This window comes from Halictus rubicundus, chromosome 1 (genome assembly GCF_050948215.1).
Source record: "Halictus rubicundus isolate RS-2024b chromosome 1, iyHalRubi1_principal, whole genome shotgun sequence".
In the NCBI taxonomy this organism is placed as follows: domain Eukaryota; kingdom Metazoa; phylum Arthropoda; class Insecta; order Hymenoptera; family Halictidae; genus Halictus; species Halictus rubicundus.
In genome coordinates this window covers 26,364,688-26,388,068 of record NC_135149.1, presented here as the reverse complement: position 1 = coordinate 26,388,068, position 23,381 = coordinate 26,364,688, and the positions used below count along the sequence as shown (strand labels likewise).

Here is a 23,381-nt window from a genome sequence, read left to right as displayed (position 1 = left end):
CGCAGAACATGGGCCTGCGGCAGGAACTGGACCGGTTAAAGAACGAGAACATGCTCCTGCGCGACGAGCTGAGCAAGTACACGGAGGTCTAACAGCTTGGCGGGCAAGCGAGACAACGGCTCGTCCTGTCGCCGAGACGCGGCGGGACACGAGCGTTTGTTGCGCCGGCTCCACCTCCCACACTTATAGTCGCAGCACTTAGGTATCGCCAGTCCGGAAGCAAACTAAACAAGGGAAGGAAGGAGCGCGCCGAATCACGAGACCATCCTCGACAATTGAACAGAACAGCCCGCTGTCCTAGAGGATCCCGAGGATATCCTTCGAGAAGTTCTGCTATTCATCGATTCTCTCTATCTCTCTCACATAGAAGACACACATGAGAAAGACACGCGAACCAAAACCGAAACACACACTCACACGCGAAGCCCCTATTACACAGACACGCAGACACAAAACAGCAGAGACAAAAACGTCCCACTTTCGACACCATCCCCGACCCCGTGATCCTTTCGAGAAGAAAAACAAGGAGAAGAAAAATCTCTCCTCACCTTTCCCCCTCCCCGCCCCATACCCTGAGAAAAACAAAAAAAGTGTACATAGTTATATGTATAGTTAGATTATATGTATACACGCATACATACGCGGCCGTGTGTATGCCCTGTCTGTAAGTGTGAGTCTGTAGCACGCGTGTACAGCTGCCCCTGTACACCTGCAACCGCGCGGACGTGTGTGCGCCCGTGTAATCATGCGCGAGGGATATTATAAAATATGTAACTTGTATCGTCGAAAGATCTCGCGTGCCGGTAACAATACGCGTTACACAGACGCAAACACGTACGGACAAGCAGCCGCAGACGCGAACGCCGGTGTGCGTGCCGGTACAATGTCCACGAAGCATCGCGAAAAACGAGGATCCTCGCTGGAGGACGTTAAGGGGGTCCCTCATCGCCGCCGCGAGACCGTAGCGAGGCGAGTGGACGCTACACGATGAAAGACACAGCGGGTACGATTGCCACAATCGTATCTGACCATGGCACGCACACGCCGAAACGGGCTGGAGCTGATTAGAGTAATAAGCGAGAACCGTGCGAACATAAGCACGGGCAGGCGCTCTCGAGCTTCTGTTTCTTTCTTGTACAATGCGGCCTCACATCTGATCGTGGATAGACTCTTGGTCTAACGTTTCCTCGTTGCTTTCGCGACCCTCCTCCGTCTGCGCCCGGCTCTCTTCTTCGCCAAGGATCACAGGATCACGGTTCTTCTTCGGAGCGAGAGAGACTCCTCGCTGGATCTGTCGAGATGATCTCTGATACAGGGCCCAGTCGACTACGTGAAAAACCCTTGACCACCTAATCTCTGGAATAACTCTGTACATCAAGTTTTTAGGATTTACTGTCCTGGCGATGTCAGAGGATAGCTTGTCTCCTTTAAATCAACTGTACAAAATGTTCCCTATGGGCCACAAGAGTCTCTCAATTTGCTCAAAGAATTTTTAATACGATCCTCTATGGATGACCTCTTGGATCGCCTAGGGACTTTAGGCGATCCTCTTGAACTCTGAGATCCCCTGTACACAGAATCTTAGCATGACCTAATACAGAGGATCTCTGGAACTGTCTCCATAGAGGGTATCTATCGCGTCATCATAGAAATGACTACTTTGGGCGATCTTTTTTGGGATCTTCGAGGTAGTCTGAAGAGAGATCTTCAAAATCCGAGACAGATCTCCGAGCTTTGTACTCTGGGGCTGCGGCAAATCGGATGCGGTAACTTAGCGTACTGTGATCCTTTGGCCTAAGTGGAGTCATTTGGCTCCAGGTTCGTGAGAAGGTTAGGTTCCGTAACGTTGTTCCACTTTGTTCAAATATTTAAAATTCAAAGTACCTTATTCGAACCCGTTAACCAGGTGACGATTTTAAACAAATCCAAAGAATACAAGAAAAATGTAATGAACGTGAGAATTGTTTAATTTCACAGTTCAATCAATCAGAAATGTCTGCAGCTGCCTTTCAAATATATCTGGCAGTTAGAAACAAGAAATTTGATCATTCTGGGGCCATCAATTGATTTATTGGTTGAAATTCAACGGACATATTAAAATGAATGAAATGTTTTATTTCTACAATGATGAGGATTGCAAGAATACATGTCAGAATTTTAATGTACCCCTTTTGGGTGCAGTGTAGAAGCATGTCATCATTTTCCAGAATCTGTTTCATCGTCGTACATTTCTCAAATGACAGTTAACCCATTTCGAATACTGTATAACCTATTATTTTGTGACTATTGCATAATTTTATTGTATTTGTCCAGAATATGAGATTACAGATTATTGTATTCATCCAGAATGAAGATTACAGAATATTCAGTATAACTGTTTCTGAGGAGTGTATGCGGGTTAATTTTAAACTGGAAAGTTAATCAGTGACCACAAAATGTACAAAATCGTTACCTTCCTTTTTCAAAAATGTGAAAATTCGAGAGGCGTACGTAGACTTTTATGTCCAGCTATATTCTGTACCAATAGAAATGCTATAAAACGATAAGAAGAAAATGGTGGATGGATGACAGGTTGAATAAGGTGCGCAAAATTACTTTCTGTACATAATGTTAGCGTTCTATTCGATTTCCGTCGATAACATCGAAATTCGCGGAACGTTTCGAGCGGACAAAATGGCGTAGAAACGGTACCGGAAGCGGACGGTGGAGGGCGGAGCGTCCGAATCGGCGGTCAATCGAAAAGTGAAATAACGAACGAAGGATACTTGGGAGAACGACGCTTTTCTGCGCACGGACTAGGTCCTAGTTCTCTAAGAAACGTTAATTACTGTAGCGTATCCCACGTGGTGATGGTACACAAGTGATTCTAGTTGTTTTTATCATAATGTAGATCAAGTGCTTCTTTTTCTTTTTTTTTTTTCTTTCCATACATTTAACAATTTTACTATCTCTTCTTTTTACGTTGACTTTCGGCGCCCCGGTTGTCTCGCGCCGTTGAGAACGAAAATCCGCTCGAAGTCAAATCGCTCGAGTGCGGGGAAAGCGTCGCGACGGGTCTCTTTTTGGACATCGTTTCTCTGTCTCTCCCTTTCTCTCTCACTTTTTTTTCCGTTTCCCCTAATCTGTCGCGCTTCGATGGTCGATGGTTTGTCGAACAACGGACACACCGAGCTCTGAACATACGTACGAATCATTCGCCCCTTGTAAATATTTTCTAAAGGAATCGTACTAATCTAATTTCCACTCCCCTAAACCCTGACCGTTCTGTTTCTCGGTTCTCTCGGCAGTTCCGCGGCGTTTACGAGCGGAAACCGCGGGAGAACCGCACGAAATTTCGTTGTTTGCGGAAGAGGGACGCTGTTCTCACAACCACTGTTCTATCTTTTCCTTCCTCGGCCACTCCTCTTGAAGCATTCGTGCCCCCATTTGCGGCCAACATCGTCGTTATGGTTACCAATCGCAGAAACTGCGCACCAAGAGAGGACTACTCTCAGATATCAGCGAATTCTATTCTCTATCCGTAGCTGCTTCCTCTTGTCCCGCGATTGTCGGGTGCACAATGCTGGCCAAAACCATAAATCATGTCACTGACATTAAATCTTCACCGAGGAACAGCTCCTTTGGCTCTTGGATAGCTGATCCTTTAGTTTAAGCCCATCTATAGCTTCTGGCAATTATTTAACTCCTAAGTGGACCATCACAATCCTATTCAAATTTATAGTAATGATTATTTAACCATTAGTCAAAATTAACTACCACTGTGGTCATGTATGAGTGTTAATTTTCATTGCAATTGCAAAATTTGATACATAAAATATCAGATCCGTCAGTTTTCTTAGAAATGTAGAAACCTCCACAAGATATGAAATCAAATTAAACTTACATGAGTAGAGTTATAATGATTGTTACGTGATTGAAGTAACGCAATTGTGATCCCCTGGGTCAAGATAGACCCCGACATGCCTATCCAAGAGTTAAACCACCCCCAATGATCAAAAGTATCGCTGTTACTTCCTTCTTGGCAGTACAAGTGTTGTAATCGAATTTTACAAAGACATGTTTATTGAAACTCATTGCTACCACTTCTGAATAGTAACAAAAATGGCACCAGTTTTACAATGACCCAAAACCTTGATCTGTGGTCAACAATTTTATCATTTAAGAACTAAAATACCCTTTATCGATGAAAAGTTATTTTCTCGACTCAGAAAAAGTCTCAAGTCTTTCGTCTCTAGCTCATTCCAGTGCCTTTTGGACTAAAAATGGCGTCCTGAGACGGCGCTGCTGGTTGTATTTATTAAATTAATTCTTTTGTCAACCGTGACTATTTCCTCTGGCTAAGGAAAATGTAATTTGCAAAATTGAGCCGCAGTGCACCCGACCGCGAGAAATTGATATGAAAATGGCGAGCATAGCCCATCCACACGCCTTTCAAGAATCTACAGTAACTCACAGATTTGCATAAAAGAGATTCGAACGCGTTGATCCGAGTAAATTTGTACATAATCTTCGTCCTCTCTCCTGCATTGTTCGTTTTGGGAAAACAAAACTGCGACACGCAGCCAGTTGTTCCCCGGTTCGATTTTTCTCCCCCTCCCGAAGAAGGCGAGAAGAAAAACGAAAAAACGCGGATTCGACCATCGTTTTTGAATCCGCCTGTACAATGGCAGCCTTGAGAGAAACCTGTGAGCCACTGTGAATACACGCGACTAATATTTTACATACTGTTGATGCGTTAGATAAGCGATTCTGCTCGTTGCAACGCTCAGTGACAATAATCGAGTATAATTAATACATATACATATATATGTTTTTTAGCACTTTTTGCGACGTAAATGAAAAACCGACACACTGAGAGTACGTTTTTTCCCGGTTGTACGTAGAAGAAGCCTTTCTCTCTCTCTCTCTCTCCTTTTCATTCGTTTATTTTTATATACATAGTATATATATACATATACATATAAATATATGTACGCTTGTTATCGATTGTTTTTTTTTTCTTTTTTTTTTTTTTGAAAAAGTACATTGGATGTTTTTATCGGTCTGATCGGTTGCTTGACCATTGACTCCACGGAAACCATGAAGAGCTTATACTATTATATCGTACGATAGAATACGTTAACTATGTATGTGTACCACATGCATATATATGTATATTTGTAGATACAGACGAAGAAATTAATTTTTGTAGGAGGCCTTGTCAATGACAGATTCGCTGCGAACAATTTCTTTCACCTCTTTCTTCTCTCTATTCTCTTCTGTCATTTATTGTTTCTTTTCTTTCTTTTTCCATTTTCTCTTTTTTAATTGATTAGTATTCGTCCAAATGATTTTTTGTACTCGCGACGAGCCCGACGATTTGTCCCCCTCCGTATCTTGTTAGATCGTTCTACGATCCTCGCCTTTGATGATATCGGATGGATTACGTTTCCCTGTCCTCTATTTTTTTTTTTTTTTTTTTTCGTAATTAGACACCGTTCTTCCATCTTTTCCCCTCTCTTTTCTCTCTCTTTAGTGGGACACTAAATCCGTGTTATCGAATCATGTCGACGTTATTGGACACAATTGTTTTACGCGTTGTTATCGTATACATATATGTTCTTTTTTTTTTGCCAAGATTTTATGCATGTTGTATAATGTGAAATTTTTTTCTAGTTGATAGTGTGCGCGGGCGAATCTCGTGCGTCGCGACACAACAGGATTTCGAGTTCCGAAAACGACCTTGAGCGACCTTGAGAATTCGTTCGGACGTATCCGATTGGCGGACTGCGAACGTTCGCGCGAATTCGGTTTTTGTTTTTGCGAGAAAATTGTTTTGGACCATTTTCGCGATTTTATGGCAGCCTAGATCATTTGAATCATTATAAAATTTATTTTGTATATTTTTTGATCTGCTTACTTGAGATCAACGTTCATTTATAAAACCTGATGTAAATAGCTGATAATTTAAAATGGCTGCTAGAAAATTCGAGATTAAATTCAGCGTTTGCAACCCTGGGTCAAAATGGACCCAAGTCCCGTCATCCGAGGGTTAATTAACATTTTATCCAGCTATTAACTGACTTTTCAATGGCTATACTGTGTCTAAAGGAACCTTGAAAATTTCTTTTACGTATAACTATCACATAAAAAAAGAAATGATTTTTAGATCTTTATGCATATTTCCATTTTTGTAGACTGTTTCATAAAAACCAGAATCAAGAAAAAAAAAAGGATTACTGATTAGTGTTAACATAAATGTCGGTTTATATTTCACAAATATGGAAAATGTATGTTTAAAATGTTCCTAAATCGGGGCTGAAAATTTCTTCAATTTTATCAAAAATCAATATGTAAAATTTAAAATAATGGAAAGATAGAAAAAATGTCAGCAAAAAGGACATTTTTACGTTGCATGAAGATCCAAGATCTAACAATCACCCATTATAATGGTTTACGGAACCAGGTTAGGTTCGCCATTGAAAAATTGCTGAAGAAGCTCTAAAATTATACTTTTTGATTTTTAAAGGACCATTATTGCTGAGAAACTATTGAACTAGTGGTTAAAGTGTTAATAAGGGATTTATCTTTTCTCATTTTCGCTCTGAAATCGCGCAGCGTCCGCAGTCCGTCGATTGTTTCCGAAATGCGGAAGTAAGGATTGACAACACAGTGATGTCACGATGGATTCAAGGGGGTTTCCTACTGTACAGTGTTGAAAAAATTAAATTTTATTTAATCAGACCGTCTGAACGTGTTTGACACTCCGACAAACGTTTCCTGAGTAGAGCACTTCGAGGCTCCGGCGTACTTTAAACATTCAGTCTTCCAGGTACAAACGAAAAGAATTGTAAATAATGAGTTGTTCTGCGAACTCTATTATTTATACCTCGAATATAATTTATAACGAATAACTCTGCTTCTTCGAATTCGCTGAACACAATAAACTTCTACCTCGAATGGCGGACTTTCGAATTTTCGACGATTGGCACGTTGAAGTATTTATTTATAATTCTGAGTATTTTCGAACCTGGTACTATCTAAATCGATCCTTTCATTCGATCTTCTGTTAATCCTTTGCGGACGAGGAATATTTACTAGATCATTATCAAAATGTTAACACTGAGAAGATAGAAAATTGTATACTAATCTTTTGCTTATATATTACCTGTACAATCATTTTTTACTTTGTTTTATATCGAAACTTTTTACTGGGTTAATTGATCAATTGTAAAATGACGTTACAGTATAGAAAATGGTGGGCATTATTCTCAAGACTTGAATATGTTTTGATTGTTTATAGACGAACAAGAAGGCCATGAATTAATTTGCACACCCAATAAATAGTTAAATCACTTGTTTGCGATTTTGAGAGCCAGATATATGAGCTTGATGTCGCCAATATGGCGGCGTTCGTCCTCAAAGGGTTGAAAGATGGCGTGCTCGATGAAAAGTCTGCAAATCCCGCTATCCGAGGATTGATAAAGATAAACGGTGCGCGAGAAACATATTTGGAGTATTTGGAAAATTATGATTACTCAATTATCTGGTTATCGGTCAATATTTTCGTTGACTTTCGCAATATGGCCGCCATGCGGCTGCCGTTCAATTTCTATTTCCGCGATTTCGCGTTTTCTCCAACGAACTGTGACGTCGAACTCGAGAATCAAACTAGTTGAATAAATTGTATAGAACGTTCCCTCTCCCATGGGAAACCGAGTTTTTTCAACTGAAACACGTAGGAAGATCCCTGAACGAAAAACCGAAAACATAAATGCGACAAGCATCTCGCGGCATCGTTCGAAAACTCTATTGTCATGGGACACACGTACATATATACACACATACGCAGTCATACATGTACACACACACGTACCATTTTCGTCTCGGTGTGGCACGTGCGATACCGAAAATCTTCATTCGAAAAAACCGAGAATATGCAAAATTTCGGAGTCTGTTCGAGCGCGTTCAACACGTTCGCTGCCGCCATTTGCTTGGGCAGCTGTTACATACTGTTAAAAACTGTATCATACTTTTTATATTTTATTCGATGCAATGAACTTTCTTTGCGACGGTTATTCATGCAAACTCACGTTTACGAGTCACCTTACGAAAACGGAAACTCCGAGAACTATGTTTTCATCGGGTCGCAAAGAAAACGTTTGGTCGAGTCAGAATTTCTGGAACTTCCGGTTCAGTATTTCAGTTTTATCTGTTGTTAGACTGCGAATTTTTATGCAAAACAGAAATTGCATTACTTTCAAGACACAGAAGCTAGACATTTATTTCTTTTCTCAACAATTTCAATCAGCCTGAAACAGTGTTTTTGAATTCTTCAAATGTGTTTATGTGTTTTGGTTGATCTAGTTATTTTTGTTATAAATGTATAAAATCTGCAGTCGATTTACCATTAAACGAAGTGACATTTGTATGCTGATCAATCATGTATTCGCCATTATTTCAATGACTCGCTGCGCCATTTATCAAAATAAAATTCTCTTATTACCTAACAACGATTTTCACGTCTGACACGATCGCATAATCGTCCGCAGTCTAATCGAACGGATATTCTGGCACGACCTAGCCGAAATTCGAATAAAATTGCACATTTCAAAAACACAAATCGCGAGACGCAGAATGGAATATAAAATTGCAATAAAATGACAACGGATTCGTGGAACTTGATGAAAGTGAGTTTGCAGAAAAATTCATAGTTTATATATAAATAACAATGAGAATACCAGGGAAAGAGAATCAATCGTTACAGGGTAACACACTGTGCTCGATATTATTTGCATCGGACTTTTCCCGACGAGTTTTCCTGTCTACGAAAGTAATGGATTGATGTAAATAATTTATAACACGGTCGACACCCTCGATAATGCTATTTCGGTACCCTGACAGCGAACGTGTTATGGCAACGGATCGAAAATTTCCCTACACAAGCGACAGCGACCGGAACAACACCAGCAAGCAAGGAAAAAAGTGAATCTTTTGTATCTAACGCGTATAGGAGGAAAACATTTGTAACAAAAAACGAAAATCGACGTACGTGGACTTTGCCAAACACTGCAAACCCTCGAAGCGATTTTTTTAAATAGTTCCCTGGAGAAGCGACGGCGGTATTAATAGGATTTTCAATTACTGTACCAAAGAGAGCCCCACAATTTGTTTAATCATTTTCATTTTAATGTTCATTAGATATGAACTAAAAGATTTTATACAATTCGTCAGATTTAAAGAATAGAAATTTCCGGCTTCTCAATGGAGTTACTTAAAAATCGGCTGGATCGTTAGAGATCTATTTGAAAATGAAGTTTATTTCTGGCTGTAATTATCGGAAAGCTGGCCCGTTTTAAGGGATGGAAAGATTTTGCTTCTCGAGAGAACTATTTCGAAAGATCGGCAGCTAAAAATCGAAATAAAACAAGAGGAAAGTGTGATCGGTTTATGTGGTTTCGGCAGGCGCCACGCGCGTTTTTCTCGATCGTTTGATGGTGTGGTTGAGAGTCGTGAATCCGAACTGCGGGAAAGCGAGAAACGAGGAGGAAAGAGCGGAGAAAACAAAATAGAAAACCGATCGCGGAGAAAGAGAGACGCCCGTTAACGTTTCTCGGAGATCGATATTTGTATAAGTACCTTCTAGTACAAGTTGCTATTAATTAAAAGAAAAAACTACGTCTTAGCTTTCTAAGTGGCCGGTCTTGGATGTCCGCAGCCCCCACCCCCCAACCCCCTCCCCCCTACCAGTTGTCAAGGATGAACGATTATTAATAATGAACCGCGACGTAACCGGAAGCGCAATAGAGCATGGTCAGCGACGAGAGCGAACGGGGGAAAAAAGAGAAGTAACAAGTAAATGAATAAATGAATGAGTAAATAAGTAAATAAAAATAAATAACGCACGCACGCGCGCGCGCGAGAACACACACGAGGTTACCGAAGAGAAAACGAACACAAAAAAAAAACACGATAAATAATAATGAAACCGTAATGGAAAATCGTAGCGAATTAGAAGAGAACACCGGTAGACGTAACCGACAAGCTTTTGCTCCAATTAGAATTAAACGACGACGAATAAGTGAGCGAAGGGATGAACTTGTAGAGACGAGAACGGAAAAATGATACAACAAAAGAAAAAAAAAAAGAAACACACACACACCCAATTAAACGATGAAGGTGAGAGAATACCGAGGAACATGCAAAAAAAGCGAGTAAAACGCAGAAGGGAAAAAAGTTTTAGATAGCGTCGCCGCGTCCGCAAATAAACACGCCATCCGATCCATTTGAAACGAATGAACCGAACACGCGAGAATTAAAAAGAGATAAAAAAAAAAAGAAACAATACGACCACCAACGTCAAAGTGTATCACATTTCGAGAAATATATGTATTTGTTATTGTTTTCATTGAATTATTATTGTTGTGTCTGAATTGCTCGATCTTCCCCCTCCTTTATGAAGGCTCCAGCTTTCTTTCTCTTTCTGCAGGGAAATAATTGAGAATTTTTATTTGTGGCATAAGACGGAGCAAGTAATTTTAAATCGTTCTGTTCCATCAAAGAATCGGAAATACTAAAAACGCTTCTCTTTCGATTTGAATTCAAATAAATTTCCATAAATGGTGATGGCAGCGCCGCCAGGTGGTCGATTTCGAAAGTAGCGGCAAAATGCTCAAGTTTGTAGCCAAATTTACCGACAGTCGATATCCTTTCATTCTTTCTGGGGAATATTCTCAAATAAATTAGTTAACCTCAGACGAGGTACAGCTTCTAGTGGATCTAGTTGCAACATTTATCGTTCGTCAGCGTAGAGGGCGTAAAAAATCTAATTGTTGTTAACGATGTCGGTATTTCAGATCGTGAGACACGAAAGTTTCGTGACGAAACCCCATGTGGTGATTGGTCTCCTCCTATACCTCGTCTGTGCTAACAGTATGAATAAAGAATGCACTATACCCGATTCGTGCTAACGGGAAATCTTAAATTCGAGAATTGCCGATAACGAATTTGCCGACTGTAAAATGGTCCCCGCACAGTCTTCGATCACAGTTGTCATTAAAGAATGAAATAACAATTAAAAGACAGAGAGAAGCTATTTTTATAATCTCGTATTTACGAAGAACATTACAACGCATAAGCTGACAACGGAGCGCAATTGGATTTCCATAGGAGTATAATTTATTCGTTTGACTGCAAGGTCGAGACACGAAAGGCCTTCAATCGTTGTAACAATCAATGGGACGGCAATTGAAGATTCGTTATTCGTTGATAAAGCACAGAGCTATCGAGTTCTGTGGAATTTGCAATGATTTATCGTTTCAAATGAACTTGCAAACCAATTTATGTGCGCAAATTGTAACGGAGCGCCTCGTCTCGGAGACAGTTAGAGTTAGCGGTCGATAGAAAATAAAGAGTAGCAGGGGTGATTGTAGAGGATTCGCACCGAAACAGCCGTGGAAAATGGATTTCAACCTGAAGAAATTAGTGAAAGATGCTGGTGCTACGCTTAGTAGGGTTGTACAGGTGAGCAAAGTTCGCTATAATAATTTAACAAGTTTCCGTTGACTAGAACGAGCTCTCTTTGGTCAATTGTGATCGAACGCTGTCATTTCTGACATTTTGTACTCTTTTTCAACGGGGAAAAAATTTAAAATACAATTCCGACGAATTGCTCAAATTTTCTCTATTTTGCATTCACGAATTCGAGTACCGTATTGTCCGACTTATTTGTTATTTGTAATGTGTGAACTTTTTACTGTACTCTCTGTCTATAGTTTAAAGTTAATTACTGTAGGCTGAGGTTAGCAAATGTATTTAATTTATACAACTATCTGTCCTCCGTACTGTATCATTTATCATTCTACCACTTTCTGGTAGTATCTCTTAAGATTAAACGTTGTCTACTTTATGTAGGCTCGCCGGGGTATAGTCACTGATTGTGAGCTAAATAATTCATCGTTCGATGACTCAGAACATATTAAATAACTTAGAATGACTAAGGCTGATCCTCTTCCCTACTTGCGAACCCATACTTAAACGCTTCTAGGTATTCTAGAGGTGTTAATTCAATTCAAAAAATGAATCCACTTAGGGAAACAAATTGTGTCCTTGTTTAAAATTATATGAATCATGAGCTGGTCTACATTCTTTCACAGTTAACTGAGGAAACATTAGGAAAATCAGAGAAAACAGAATTGGATGCACATATAGAGCATCTTGCCGAAAGGGCAAATGCTACTAGAACATGGACAGAAAAAATTCTGAAGAACATGGAGTCAGTACTTACTCCAAATCCAGGTATTGGAATCATTTCTTTGTAATAGATTTTGAATCAATGTGTTTGCATTGCAATCATTTTTTTGTAATACATCTTGATGTGTGTTCTTTCTTGTGGATTCTATTATAGGCAATAGGATTGAAGATTTCTTCTATGAGAAGATCGACAAAAAGAAGCCTAACAGGTTGAGTAATCTCGAATATGTGGGTATGGACATGATAGAAGCTGGAAATGACTTTGGCTCAGGAGTTCCTTACGGTATATACATTCTCTCTGTGACCTACTTCAACCAATATTGACCTGTTCTCAGATGAAAATTCGAAATTTTTATTGTAATTGTTGGAGGTGTTCAAGAACCCAAAAACGACGGGTTGGGACGAGTCGAGAATTTTATTTGAGTTCTCGAAAATTTCAGGATTCCCGCATATGTCGGGACTCCCGAGAATTTTCAGGATTCTCGAATGTTTTCAGAAATATCGATATATTCGAGAACCCGACCCATCCCGATCATCGGGTTCTTTAGTAATTATATTTCAATTTTTCAATGTTTTCATTTTAGGAGCTGCACTGATAAAAGTTGGCCTGTGCGAACAGAAATTAGGACAAATTGAGAGAGACTTTATCGGTACATCAGCTAATTGTTACATTCAACCCTTAAGAAAGTTTTTGGAAGGGGAAATGAAAACCGTTAATAAAGAAATGGCAATATTGGAAAATAAACGGTACAAATTAGTATTTCTCTCGAAATGTAGACGCGCAGTTTTAATGAAAATATCAATTACTTTTAGATTGGATCTAGATGCATGTAAGAACAGGGTGAGAAAAGCAAGGAGCATGCTGGGCCAGCAAAGTGTAAGTTCTATTATTTATTATTTTATTCAATTGTGTGCTATATACGTTTACCACGTGTTTTGTCCCGTACATTGCTGCATCTGATAGGAGTCCGGCGTATCACCTGAAGTGTTACTCGATCAGGTATTGATGAAGCTGATGGGTTTGTCGGCTCAAAAAATGTCGTTAATTATGTTTTGCTTCTTAAATCTTACATAGAGTCCAAATTAAATTATTTAAGGGTATAACGACTGCACTCAATGAAGTAAATCTTTAAGTTTGTTTCATTCATTGCTTGATTCATCATGATTCTTCTGTATCTCATATTTAAGTTGATCATTGGTATATCTTTTGTGTGTATTTTCTTTTATAGGTATCTATCGTTGATTTGCATATGTGTATATAAACTTACATTTTCTTTTCTAATTCATTCAAGTATTTGAACATTTATTATAGAAAAGTTCCATACCCTAAATTTTAAAATTGATTTTCTCGGAAATTACACGCGAGAGAAAAGAATTTATAGAATGCCCATTGAAAGTTACGAGTCCAACAACAGTTGAACAGTTCTATAACAATAAGGAATAAAACTGTATATTGCTCTACTTAGGCAGAGAGGGAGTTAAGGGTAGCACAGTCAGACTTTGATCGTCAAGCGGAAATAGTGAAGCTGCTGTTGGAAGGAGTTTCAAGCTCTCAGGCTGGACACCTGCGTTGCTTGCACGAATTCGTCGAAGCACAAGCCCGTCATTACGCTCAGTGTCACGCAACGATGCAAGACCTGCAGCGTGAATTAGCCGGGTAAGACAACAGTTTCATTCCTTACTATCCAATTTCTTTAAAATCTTTAATTATCCTGCACTATCCTTGTACAGCTATCCCACTCTCTGGTGATCCGAGTGAGTAATGCTTTATAGTAATTGGTTGTTATGTCTTCTACGGCATACGAAAGTATTTAGTGGAAGCTTAATAGAACCATTACTCATTCGCAAAGATCATCATGATCTGTAGATAGTTACAACTATTACTTTCTATAGACCTCTGCTTATTTCTGCAAAGTGGTATATGTAGCATTTATTTTTTAATCTTTGTTTTGTTAGAAAAAGCTATAGTTATATATTGATTCGTTGTGAGTACCGTAATTGTCGACGGTCACGGTGAAAATAGTATTTATGTTCGTCCTTGTTTCTGCTATTGTACGGTGCTTGTTATTTTTTATTTATACCTCTGACATACTCTTTCTATTCTCTATCTTTGCTTGCATGATTGGGATTGCAGGGCGCGTCAGCCGAGTCCTTTGCTGAGAGTCAACAGCGAAGATGTGATCGAGCTAACCCCCTCACCCACACAATCCCAAAATTCACCTGTACATCTACCACTTGCTGATTCTAACTATGTTACCGCTACCTTTGATACCGACGTCTCCAAAGTTTAGTTTTACAGAGCGTTGACCAGAGACGAATGGCAATAATTAGTTGTATCCGTAAAAAGGATTAACCATGGGAAGCATAGGGCAAAAGCAATTTCCTCAGTTGTATAGATACTTGTTAACTATTGCAACATTTCTATAGACATGTTGAACAATACTTAGTCTATTAAGTCGCTATCAAACTTGTAATTATCGGAGGACAGTTAATAAAATCGTATTTGCGAAATGCTTAAAAACTATTATTTTACAAGCAAGATGTAACTTCTGACTTCAATATAGCATACATTCGTGACTATAAATAACGTGACTAAGACCACAGCTTTGATACTTCTACTTCTCATTCAGTATCAACAAATTTGTTGTGTAGTTAATCGATGTTTAATTCTAATGCATGATATCACGTTCCGTTGGTATTGATACACTGTTGTAGAATTAAATGGTCTATGTTCCTATAAAAGTAATGTACGATCATCGTCAACATTAACTCTGTGTATTCCTCAGACTCGTATTCATTTCAAACTTCTCCAGTTTATCTTATCAATGTCTTGTTTATATTACTTGTGTCACCCTACTTGCCAGACCGCTTACGCTTTCACATTTCTGTTAATAACATTTTTTATTTCAGTTTTACCCAGCATGTATATCATACACAGAAAATTGCATTAAAAACGAGCATTCTCGCGTGAATTCTTTGCAAATTCCTTTTCTGACTAAATTCTGCAAAAAAAAATCTTGCTCGTATTCTACATTTGAAGATTCGCGAACTGAACTTAAAACATCGAACGATATTGATAAAGTTATTACGAAAAGTTGTTTGAATTTTAATAACATGTTCATCAGACTTATCCAAATTGTAATTTATCCTACCCAGCTTATCTGGGGGCCCTTATCACCCCACCACTACCCCACCAACTTCCAATGTATCAGCGGAAAATGGTCAAGAACGTGCAAGGGTACTATTTGATTATGAAGCGAGGGATTCTAGCGAATTAAGCGTCGATCAAGATGAGGTAACAAAATTTGTGATTTAGATAAACAGAAGCATGCTCAGAGCATAGCTGAACAAATGGCATGACTTGTTGCAGAAAGTAAGTTTAGTTTAAAAACTACATTCATCGTAAGATTTGACCACTTTTATTCAAGGAATTTATTTTATATTACATATATGCATATGAAATATCTTTTTTCCCATCAGCTCCATCGTTTATGAGTACCTTATTGCGGAAAAAAATTATTTAGAAAATCGAAATATTTTTTGCATTTACTTTAACACTGGGTTTGCGGAAGCACTAAAAGTGACTATTTTACATTACTTTGTAAAAGTAACGAGAATGTGTCTATCCAAATTTTTAGCCATTTTTGTTTAAATATATACTCAAAGAAAGAAACTTGTTGAGTAATTCTTCCTGGATGCATCTTTACAAGTAAACCTAGTGTTAAACATGTCTGGCCTGTGTGCGAAGAAATACACAAATGTCAGACTGCACCGTTATTTCATATGCATCAACCTAACAAATTCGACTAACTTAATCTTACGTAAAATTTACGTTATTTAATTAGTACTTGTTATAATGAATTCTGTTTAGAGGAAATTATTCGATATTAACAGTTGGTGCATTTCTTAGTATACGTAATTAAAATAGTTATCCATTTTATGGCTGCATAAAATTCAGTGCAATGTTTTTGATTCGTTCTTAATTTTGATAGAATACTGTTATTATACTCGAGAGATGAGTTTTAGATCGTGACTTTTGTACGCTGTTTTTCAAGAATGTAAGATAGGAGTAGAATGTTAAAAAGCCAGTAATGTAAATAAATTTCTATAGATGTACGCATATTACAAGTCGTTGCAAATTATTGTAAAGTAAAACAGAGATATAAATGCGCTGGGATTATCATAATACTCATGTAGGATTAACTTAAGTCTCTTATATATTTACGGAGTTTGCATTTTTTTTTATAAGATCGGCATTATATTTCTTTGAGAAATCGTGCATGATATACATATTTTAATTTTAAGTTTTGTGTCTGTATATTGGCTTTTCTACCTTTTTTTTCGTTTAAATTTTGTTCTTGATGTTGTATCACACACAAGTTTGTTCTGGTTCGTCTGTATATTTGTTTGGTATTAAGAATTATTGTTATGCATATGCATACAGTAAGTTACATACAAACGAATGCATATGTACATTTACTCGAACACTGCATGTATTAAATAAATATATCAATTTCTTTTCGTCAAATGTATTTTATTTGTTTTTTACGTCCTCAAATATCTTTCCAGCTTTCCCGGTGTTTTAGCTCGAGCTTTTTCCAAACGCATATCATCCAATAACAATGTATCGAATGTCATGAGATCTAACTCTATCTTTTAGGTAATTATTGTCGTTGAAATACCCGGCGACGAAGACTACGTGATGGGCGTGAGAGGAAATCAACGAGGAAAAATTCCAAAAGCATATTTAGAAATGTTAATCGTTTGTCAATGAATATTTGACTACATACTAGTACACATTCCAATGTATTTTGAAAGTTTCATTTTACCTTTTAATATGAAATGAAACTGCCTTATGCACTGTCAATACATATGTTTAAAAATCGTGTTTCATATTGTGCAATAAGTTGGAGGAGTTCTCAGTGTTCTTTAAATGTAAATTTACGAAAAGAAAAACTTACTCTCTTCTATAAATAATGTATTTCTCTTTCTCGAAGTATCAATATATATGTATAAATCTTATATAGACTGTTGTACAAAAGATAAACTATTAGCACATTAATTGCATATCAATAAACGAACACGGTCAATTTTGCAAAAATTATAAACAAATTAAGAGATTTCGGTAGGCATAAGTATCAATTAAATGCTGCTAAAAGAAAACTTGTACCTATATTTGTTGTATGTTGAAATCTTCCATAATATAAATAAAATTAATATCTCGTTTTAAAGAATGATTGTTCATTTAATAAATAAATTATCAAAGTATTTTGTTTTATGAATTTATTGTTAAATAAAGAAATATAAAATTACTTCTTTTTGGATACACCCACAGTACGTCCACGACGACCTGTAGTCTTTGTGTGCTGACCACGCACACGGAGACCCCAATAGTGACGCAGACCTCTGTGCGCACGAATCTTCTTCATACGTTCCAGATCTTCACGAAGTTTGGAGTCTAGGTAGGAGCTGGTAAGCTAAAATTCAATAAGATGTTATTTTTCTAAATGCTACAGAAATATATTTCATTGAGATATTCCATATTTGTGTATGATGAAAGTGAAAAAACTAAATGTTGCACACTATTATATAATTGCCAGGATGTCAATTAACCTAATAATGTTAACAAGCAACCTGATGTGCTGTTCCTCTTGCACGACTACCATCTAATCGATATAAAAATTCATATGATTAGTCGTGAAGGCGTGCTGTACTTTACGCGTAGACTGAACATGAATAATGCTTTGATACTATATTATTTTACAATGTTACTGCGATACTCACTTGTGAATATTTGCCGTCAACAATATCCTTTTGTCTATTCAAGAACCAGTCTGGGATTTTGTACTGCCTAGGATTGCCCATAATGGTGACAATTTTTTCAACCTAAAACGAACATTTTTGTTAGACACGTGCACTATAATTCATTGAGATATAAACAAAGTAAGAGATTGGAACTATATTTAACAAAATAATTTCTAAGTTATTCTTACTTCCTCTTCGGAGCATTCTCCAGCACGTTTGTCCAAGTCGATGTCAGCCTTTTTCAACACAATGTTGGCATAACGACGACCGACACCCTTAATCGCTGTCATAGCGAACATAACTTTTCTATTACCGTCAATGTTCGTGCCCATGACACGAAGAATGTGTTGGAACTTCTCTGGAATTACGAGCGACTGAAACAAACAATTAAAATGTTCAATGATCACGACAATTACCATAAAAATCGTGTTTGTTAACGTCGAGACTAACACATGAGTTAACCTATAAGCACACCTATGACTACAAAATTTTTCTAATTTTATCGAAACTTGTTATTAATAGGAATCCAAATCTCAAAGAAAACGGTACAATATTTCCATAATGAAGCTTTAATATTATAATACACTTAGGAAATATGATAAAAGAATAGAGTTATCGAACGGTAGGTTAACGATGTCTCAAATGTACCATTTTTCGTAGAAAAGTAAAAAATATTTTCAAATTCGATTACACAAGGAAGTACACTACGATTTCTAATCAAGATTTTCTAAATTTTATTGAAGATTCAATTGTAAAATAGAGATTTTAATAAGCACTGTGTAAAACTCACCATCTTGCCAATCTGTCAGGCACTAAAAGAGACCTAACCGGAACCGGAATTATTCACCTAGAGAGGGCAGCAACAGTTACTTTTTGAAACCGAGATTTTCGATCCATAAAGAAAAGTGTGAATTCATTTACTCTGTTTTAAATTAATTATTGATCGCCGCATCAACCACTTGAATGGGTCATTAATGATTTCGTTTTACAATTCACAACTTGTGCAACTTTGAATGTCCCAGCAGAACAAATTTTGTGACGATTGACTGTCGCTCAGGTTATTTCTAAAGGTAGGTTTTATTTTTTCTGTAATAGATGATGATACAAATTGACGTTACTTAACAGTTAATTTATGATCTTTAATTAGTGTGGTATTAGTAAATATTGCACGTCTTCTTATATGCTGCAATATCTAATTAAATGTTTGCTAATTTTCCCGCTGAAACAAGCGGGAGGATTATCCAAAGAATTTTATATTGTTGCTACTAATTTGGAGAATATTGTATAATACAGTCCTTAATCTTTATGTGTGAATATTGTAAGAAATTATTAATACATTTTGATTATCGTATGGTAATGAAATGTTGTAGTCTCAGTGGTTTCAAGGATTCATGAGTAGGTGGCGCCTCTGGTGTTATAACGGGGGCGAAATCTAAGCACTAATAATATTTTAATATTTAATGCAATTGTTTAACATATTCATATCTATTAAAATTTTAATGGAGAATTAATTATAATTTCTTGAATTTGGCACAAGATTGTACTTTCATCGATTTTGTTAGATGAACGAAGATTATTTTAAAAGCAATAATGAACGCCTTTCGTTCAAAAACTATACAATCAATAAATACATTTATTTAATATATTTATATACTTTGAAATTTTACTGAAGAATTAATTATATTTTATTGAAAGTGGTATGTGGGTTTTGTTCCTTCAGGTATGTTGGAAAAACGAAAACTATTGTAAAAGCAATAATAAATGCTTTCCTTTTAAAAGCTATAATATACCTAGCTGTAAAGTAGTGTTTAGATGAATTATGTTATTATTATTATTAGGACTCATTAGTGTAGTATTTTTAGTATGGGGGTTTTGTTCCTTCAATTATGTTGGAAAAACAAAAACTATTCTAAAAGCAATAATAAATGCTCTCCTTATATTATACCTAGCTTTAAAGTAGTGTTTAGATGAATTATATTATTATTATTAGGACTCATTAGTGTAGTATTTTTGAGATTTCATTTTATTAATGCCACGACTGCCCTCCAGTCCGTTTCGCTTTAACTGTACCAAAAAATATTTGAGCAGTCGAATCGTAACAAGGTTAACATGACTATAAAATGGAACTGCAGAGGGGTTAACAATAAAATGTTTTAAATATTCGTTTGTTCGGTGGTCCGGGCAATTCGAGCCGGTAAAATCGGATCGATGAAACTGCCCGTTATCGGAACAGGTCCTCGGGAGCTCGTTTTAGAAAAATTTTCAAACGCAGCATGGAAATCTGTCTCGCGGGTGTAGTTTCGATAACTCAATAAAAAGCGGAACGTGGAAAACGTAGTCTCGCGTGTGCGGAAGGCGGCGGCGGGAGAGAGGAGGGCCATTTTCCAACGGGATACGATTTCCTGCTTGGTTTTCCGAGATTTTCCTCCTTTCATCCCCGAATCTGGCAGGGCGGGGCAAAAACGAGCGTCCAGAGGGTAATCGGGAGGAGGAATCCCGAGGTATGATACCCCTCTGATTCGTTTTACGACGGTCGTTCCCTCGAATTAGGACGGAATAAGAAAGAATTCGTGAATCCGCTGATTTCGACCAATCCTCCGTTATCCTATTCGCGTTGGGGCGGCTGTTCGATGTAGATACGCATGATACAGCCGTTGGATACCTTTCAAGCGCAATGCTGTTCGAAATAGTTATTTTACTCCACCCTTTCGAGCCCCATAGACACATGGATTTTACACATTTATGGAAAAAATTAGTAGATATACACACTGTTTGAAACAACATAACTTTTTTAAAATTAGATCAAATGACTTGAATGTTATTGAGGCGAAAACAATTTTTGAAACAAAAATTTGAATTAGTCTGAATCGCGGAAGAAATAGTAAAAATTGTTTTTTCCAACTTTTTTATATGAGCCTTTATTGAAAATTTGAAACGTGTTTTATTCACTCGAATAATTTATATCCATGCTGAAAATTTCACAAATTTTGGATAATTCGTTTACGAGTTATAAACGATTAAAAGTGCGATTATAAGTCAAAAATCGTAGAAAACGGAAATTTTTCTCACTTTTCTCTCACGTTGTTTGTAACAGTGTGGACTCAGTTTTGCTCTCCAGTGTAATTTAAAACAGTAGAAACATTAGAAAAATTTGAAAACACTGTTATATTATTTTAAGCCCATTAAACATATTACGAAAGGAAATAGATTTCTATTTCACTCCAGTTTGTTGTGATTCACGTAGAAAAATTTTATTTTGCATAAAGATCCGCTGTCTACTCATAGAACATATTATTGGTTTCCCTGCAGTTTATATTGTTAAATAACACGAGCATGTACAAGTAATATGACAATCTGTTCGTTAATGTTTAGTTACCTCCTAAGCTTCCTTTTGCTACTACATGTATTTTTATTTAGACAATTGTGGTGAGGGAAATTTTATTCCTTACAAAGACAATTAAACACATATTAAACGAGGATTGTTAGCGAATGAAATTTATTAGACGATAAACTTTCAATGTTATCTAACACGAACTATAATAGTAACAAAAATAACCTGCTGTTCGATTTTCCAAAAATTTCTGAGTCGCACTGATCCCATTTAAAAATTAAATACGAAATAAAAATGATTAATAAATGAAATTGAATTGTCAGACGATAAACTTTGAATGTCACCTAATACGAAGTGGACTCAATAAAATTAAATTGCTGTTCGAATTTCGAAAATTCCTAAACTGCCCCATTTGAAAATTATGTAGTGACAAAATTAAATTATATCGGACAGTAAGATGCAAATACAATCCAATAGAAATTGATACTGGGGTTAGTAAAGTATTGGTCGATTCTCAAAAATGGTTCCATCCCTTTTAGGAGCGGAATGGCACGATATTGAAAAACTTTTGACCCGAAGTGAATGTTCCGTCGTGAGCGTGGGTGAAAATCGATAGATTCGAAGGATCAATAAAAGCAACAATTCGAGGCTCTATCAAATAAAGTGATTTCGAGCGTTCTGCGGTTCCCGGGGTAGTCCAGGTGGCTTGAAACGGCAATTAAACGTATAAACGGTCGAAATTAGCCGCAAGAATTGGTTTCGAGACTCGGTAAAGGCATGCCCTGAATGGATCCGCGGGCATCAGGGCCATTTAACACGATGACACCCCATTTACCACCCCCGCAAAGAGACTGCTGGATACCGGGCAAAGCCCTAAAGCCCATATGTCAGCACGTGCCGCTGCCCATAGGTGCTCTGTATCGTTAAATGCTCGTGCTGCTAGAAACGGTGTTTGCTGCTTTTCGCTTATTCGTTGCAAACATCATGCTGTCACGTACCGCGAATTAACACTTTCGTCGATGAACGATCATCCGACGTTTAACAACCTCCCCGAGAGGTTTAATAACTAGCCTGTCGATCTCTATGCATTTATAGTGCACGCAGATTTTTAAAATGCAAGAAAACATGCACAGTGACAAATATAAACGACATTGGTAACCAAAGAGTGACCCAAAAACCAAGGATTTTCTCGCCCTTTTTGGGCCCCTCGAATTCAACTTTAATTTTTGTGCCAAATGATAGTTTATGTCAAGACATGAATCACAAAGTTTATTTAACCGTTCCCAGGTTTCTCGAATTTCAGTAACAAATTAAGGATTCTCGAAATCCATAAGGACCGACATTTTTATGAAACATTGATTATGAATACTCCAGTAACCAATGGCGGCTCGGAGCTGAAATTAGTGTGGGTGTTGCTCCAGAAAATTTCAGCTTCCTATGTGCGCATGCGCACAACGGTCAAACGCACAGTTTTTTACAAAGATTTTTGTATCTTTTTATTATGTTAAATGTTATGGATAATATCAAGTGGAAGTAGGGGGCGCTGCGGTAACATACGCAACCATCATTGAATTTTTATAAAATTTTCTGATATTGTTCATGATTTTCGACCTTAATTTCGTCAAGCAGCTCGAAAAGTTGTTATTTTGCACGTTCCTCCGCTGTAACAGTGTTTTACAGCTCCGCAGTCCTCCAATTTGCCACGACATCGTCATTTCGACGCGATCCGTTGGTTCAGAGGTCGACGTTTGACGCTTCCCTTTGGCCATAGTACGCAATTATAGCAACCGCTGCAGTTTTATGGCCTGGGAGCCGGGAAACTCGCGTTTGCTTCCCCGGGCCGAAAAATCCGAAGCCGGGAAGAAGCTCCCTCGTCAAATGCGTTGCAATGCGGTTTTATGACGGTGAATGAGAGAAGTCGTTTTCTCCGGTGAACAGAGGCCTCAGTATAGATCATCTTCCTGTACCTGCAGCTTTGTCGCCAAGGTCGTCCACCATTTTCGAAAAATCAACT

General features: G+C 37.6%; 3 protein-coding genes across 20 annotated transcripts in view; 2 read left to right on the top strand and 1 right to left on the bottom strand.

The window, feature by feature from the left end:
* The window catches only part of LOC143358945 (thyrotroph embryonic factor), a 209,737-nt gene extending 199,345 nt beyond the window's left edge, over positions 1-10,392 (top strand). For all 12 annotated transcript variants that reach the window (XM_076796554.1, XM_076796547.1, XM_076796573.1 and 9 more), the window contains one exon: positions 6-10,392. In XM_076796554.1, coding sequence (XP_076652669.1) covers positions 6-92 — 87 coding nt within the window. In that variant the 3' untranslated portion in view covers positions 93-10,392. The remainder of the gene's footprint in view (positions 1-5) is intronic.
* Positions 10,393-11,004: 612 nt separating this feature from the next.
* Positions 11,005-17,425, top strand: Endob (SH3 domain containing GRB2 like, endophilin-B). 7 transcript variants are annotated; one of them, XM_076796031.1, is made up of 9 exons: positions 11,005-11,502; positions 12,135-12,276; positions 12,386-12,514; positions 12,816-12,978; positions 13,045-13,108; positions 13,196-13,231; positions 13,698-13,888; positions 15,388-15,526; positions 16,892-17,425. In XM_076796031.1, the coding sequence occupies exons 1-9, from the start codon at positions 11,440-11,442 to the stop codon at positions 17,003-17,005; spliced, it is 1,041 nt and encodes a 346-aa protein (XP_076652146.1). In that variant the 5' UTR covers positions 11,005-11,439; the 3' UTR covers positions 17,006-17,425. The 7 variants fall into 7 exon arrangements, with proteins under 7 accessions (XP_076652146.1, XP_076652155.1, XP_076652175.1 ...); XM_076796060.1 differs by lacking the exon at positions 16,892-17,425 and adding an exon at positions 13,963-13,986 and having other exon boundaries at positions 11,010-11,502; positions 15,388-15,512; XM_076796066.1 differs by lacking the exons at positions 15,388-15,526; positions 16,892-17,425 and adding exons at positions 13,963-13,986; positions 14,366-14,490 and having other exon boundaries at positions 11,010-11,502.
* Positions 17,426-17,499: 74 nt separating this feature from the next.
* Rps18 (ribosomal protein S18) lies at positions 17,500-18,911 on the bottom strand. Its single transcript, XM_076796088.1, has 4 exons — positions 18,827-18,911; positions 18,225-18,410; positions 18,016-18,117; positions 17,500-17,708 (listed from the first exon to the last, which is right to left on the bottom strand). The coding sequence occupies exons 1-4, from the start codon at positions 18,827-18,829 to the stop codon at positions 17,541-17,543; spliced, it is 459 nt and encodes a 152-aa protein (XP_076652203.1). The 5' UTR covers positions 18,830-18,911; the 3' UTR covers positions 17,500-17,540.
* Between the last annotated feature and the right edge of the window lie 4,470 nt (positions 18,912-23,381).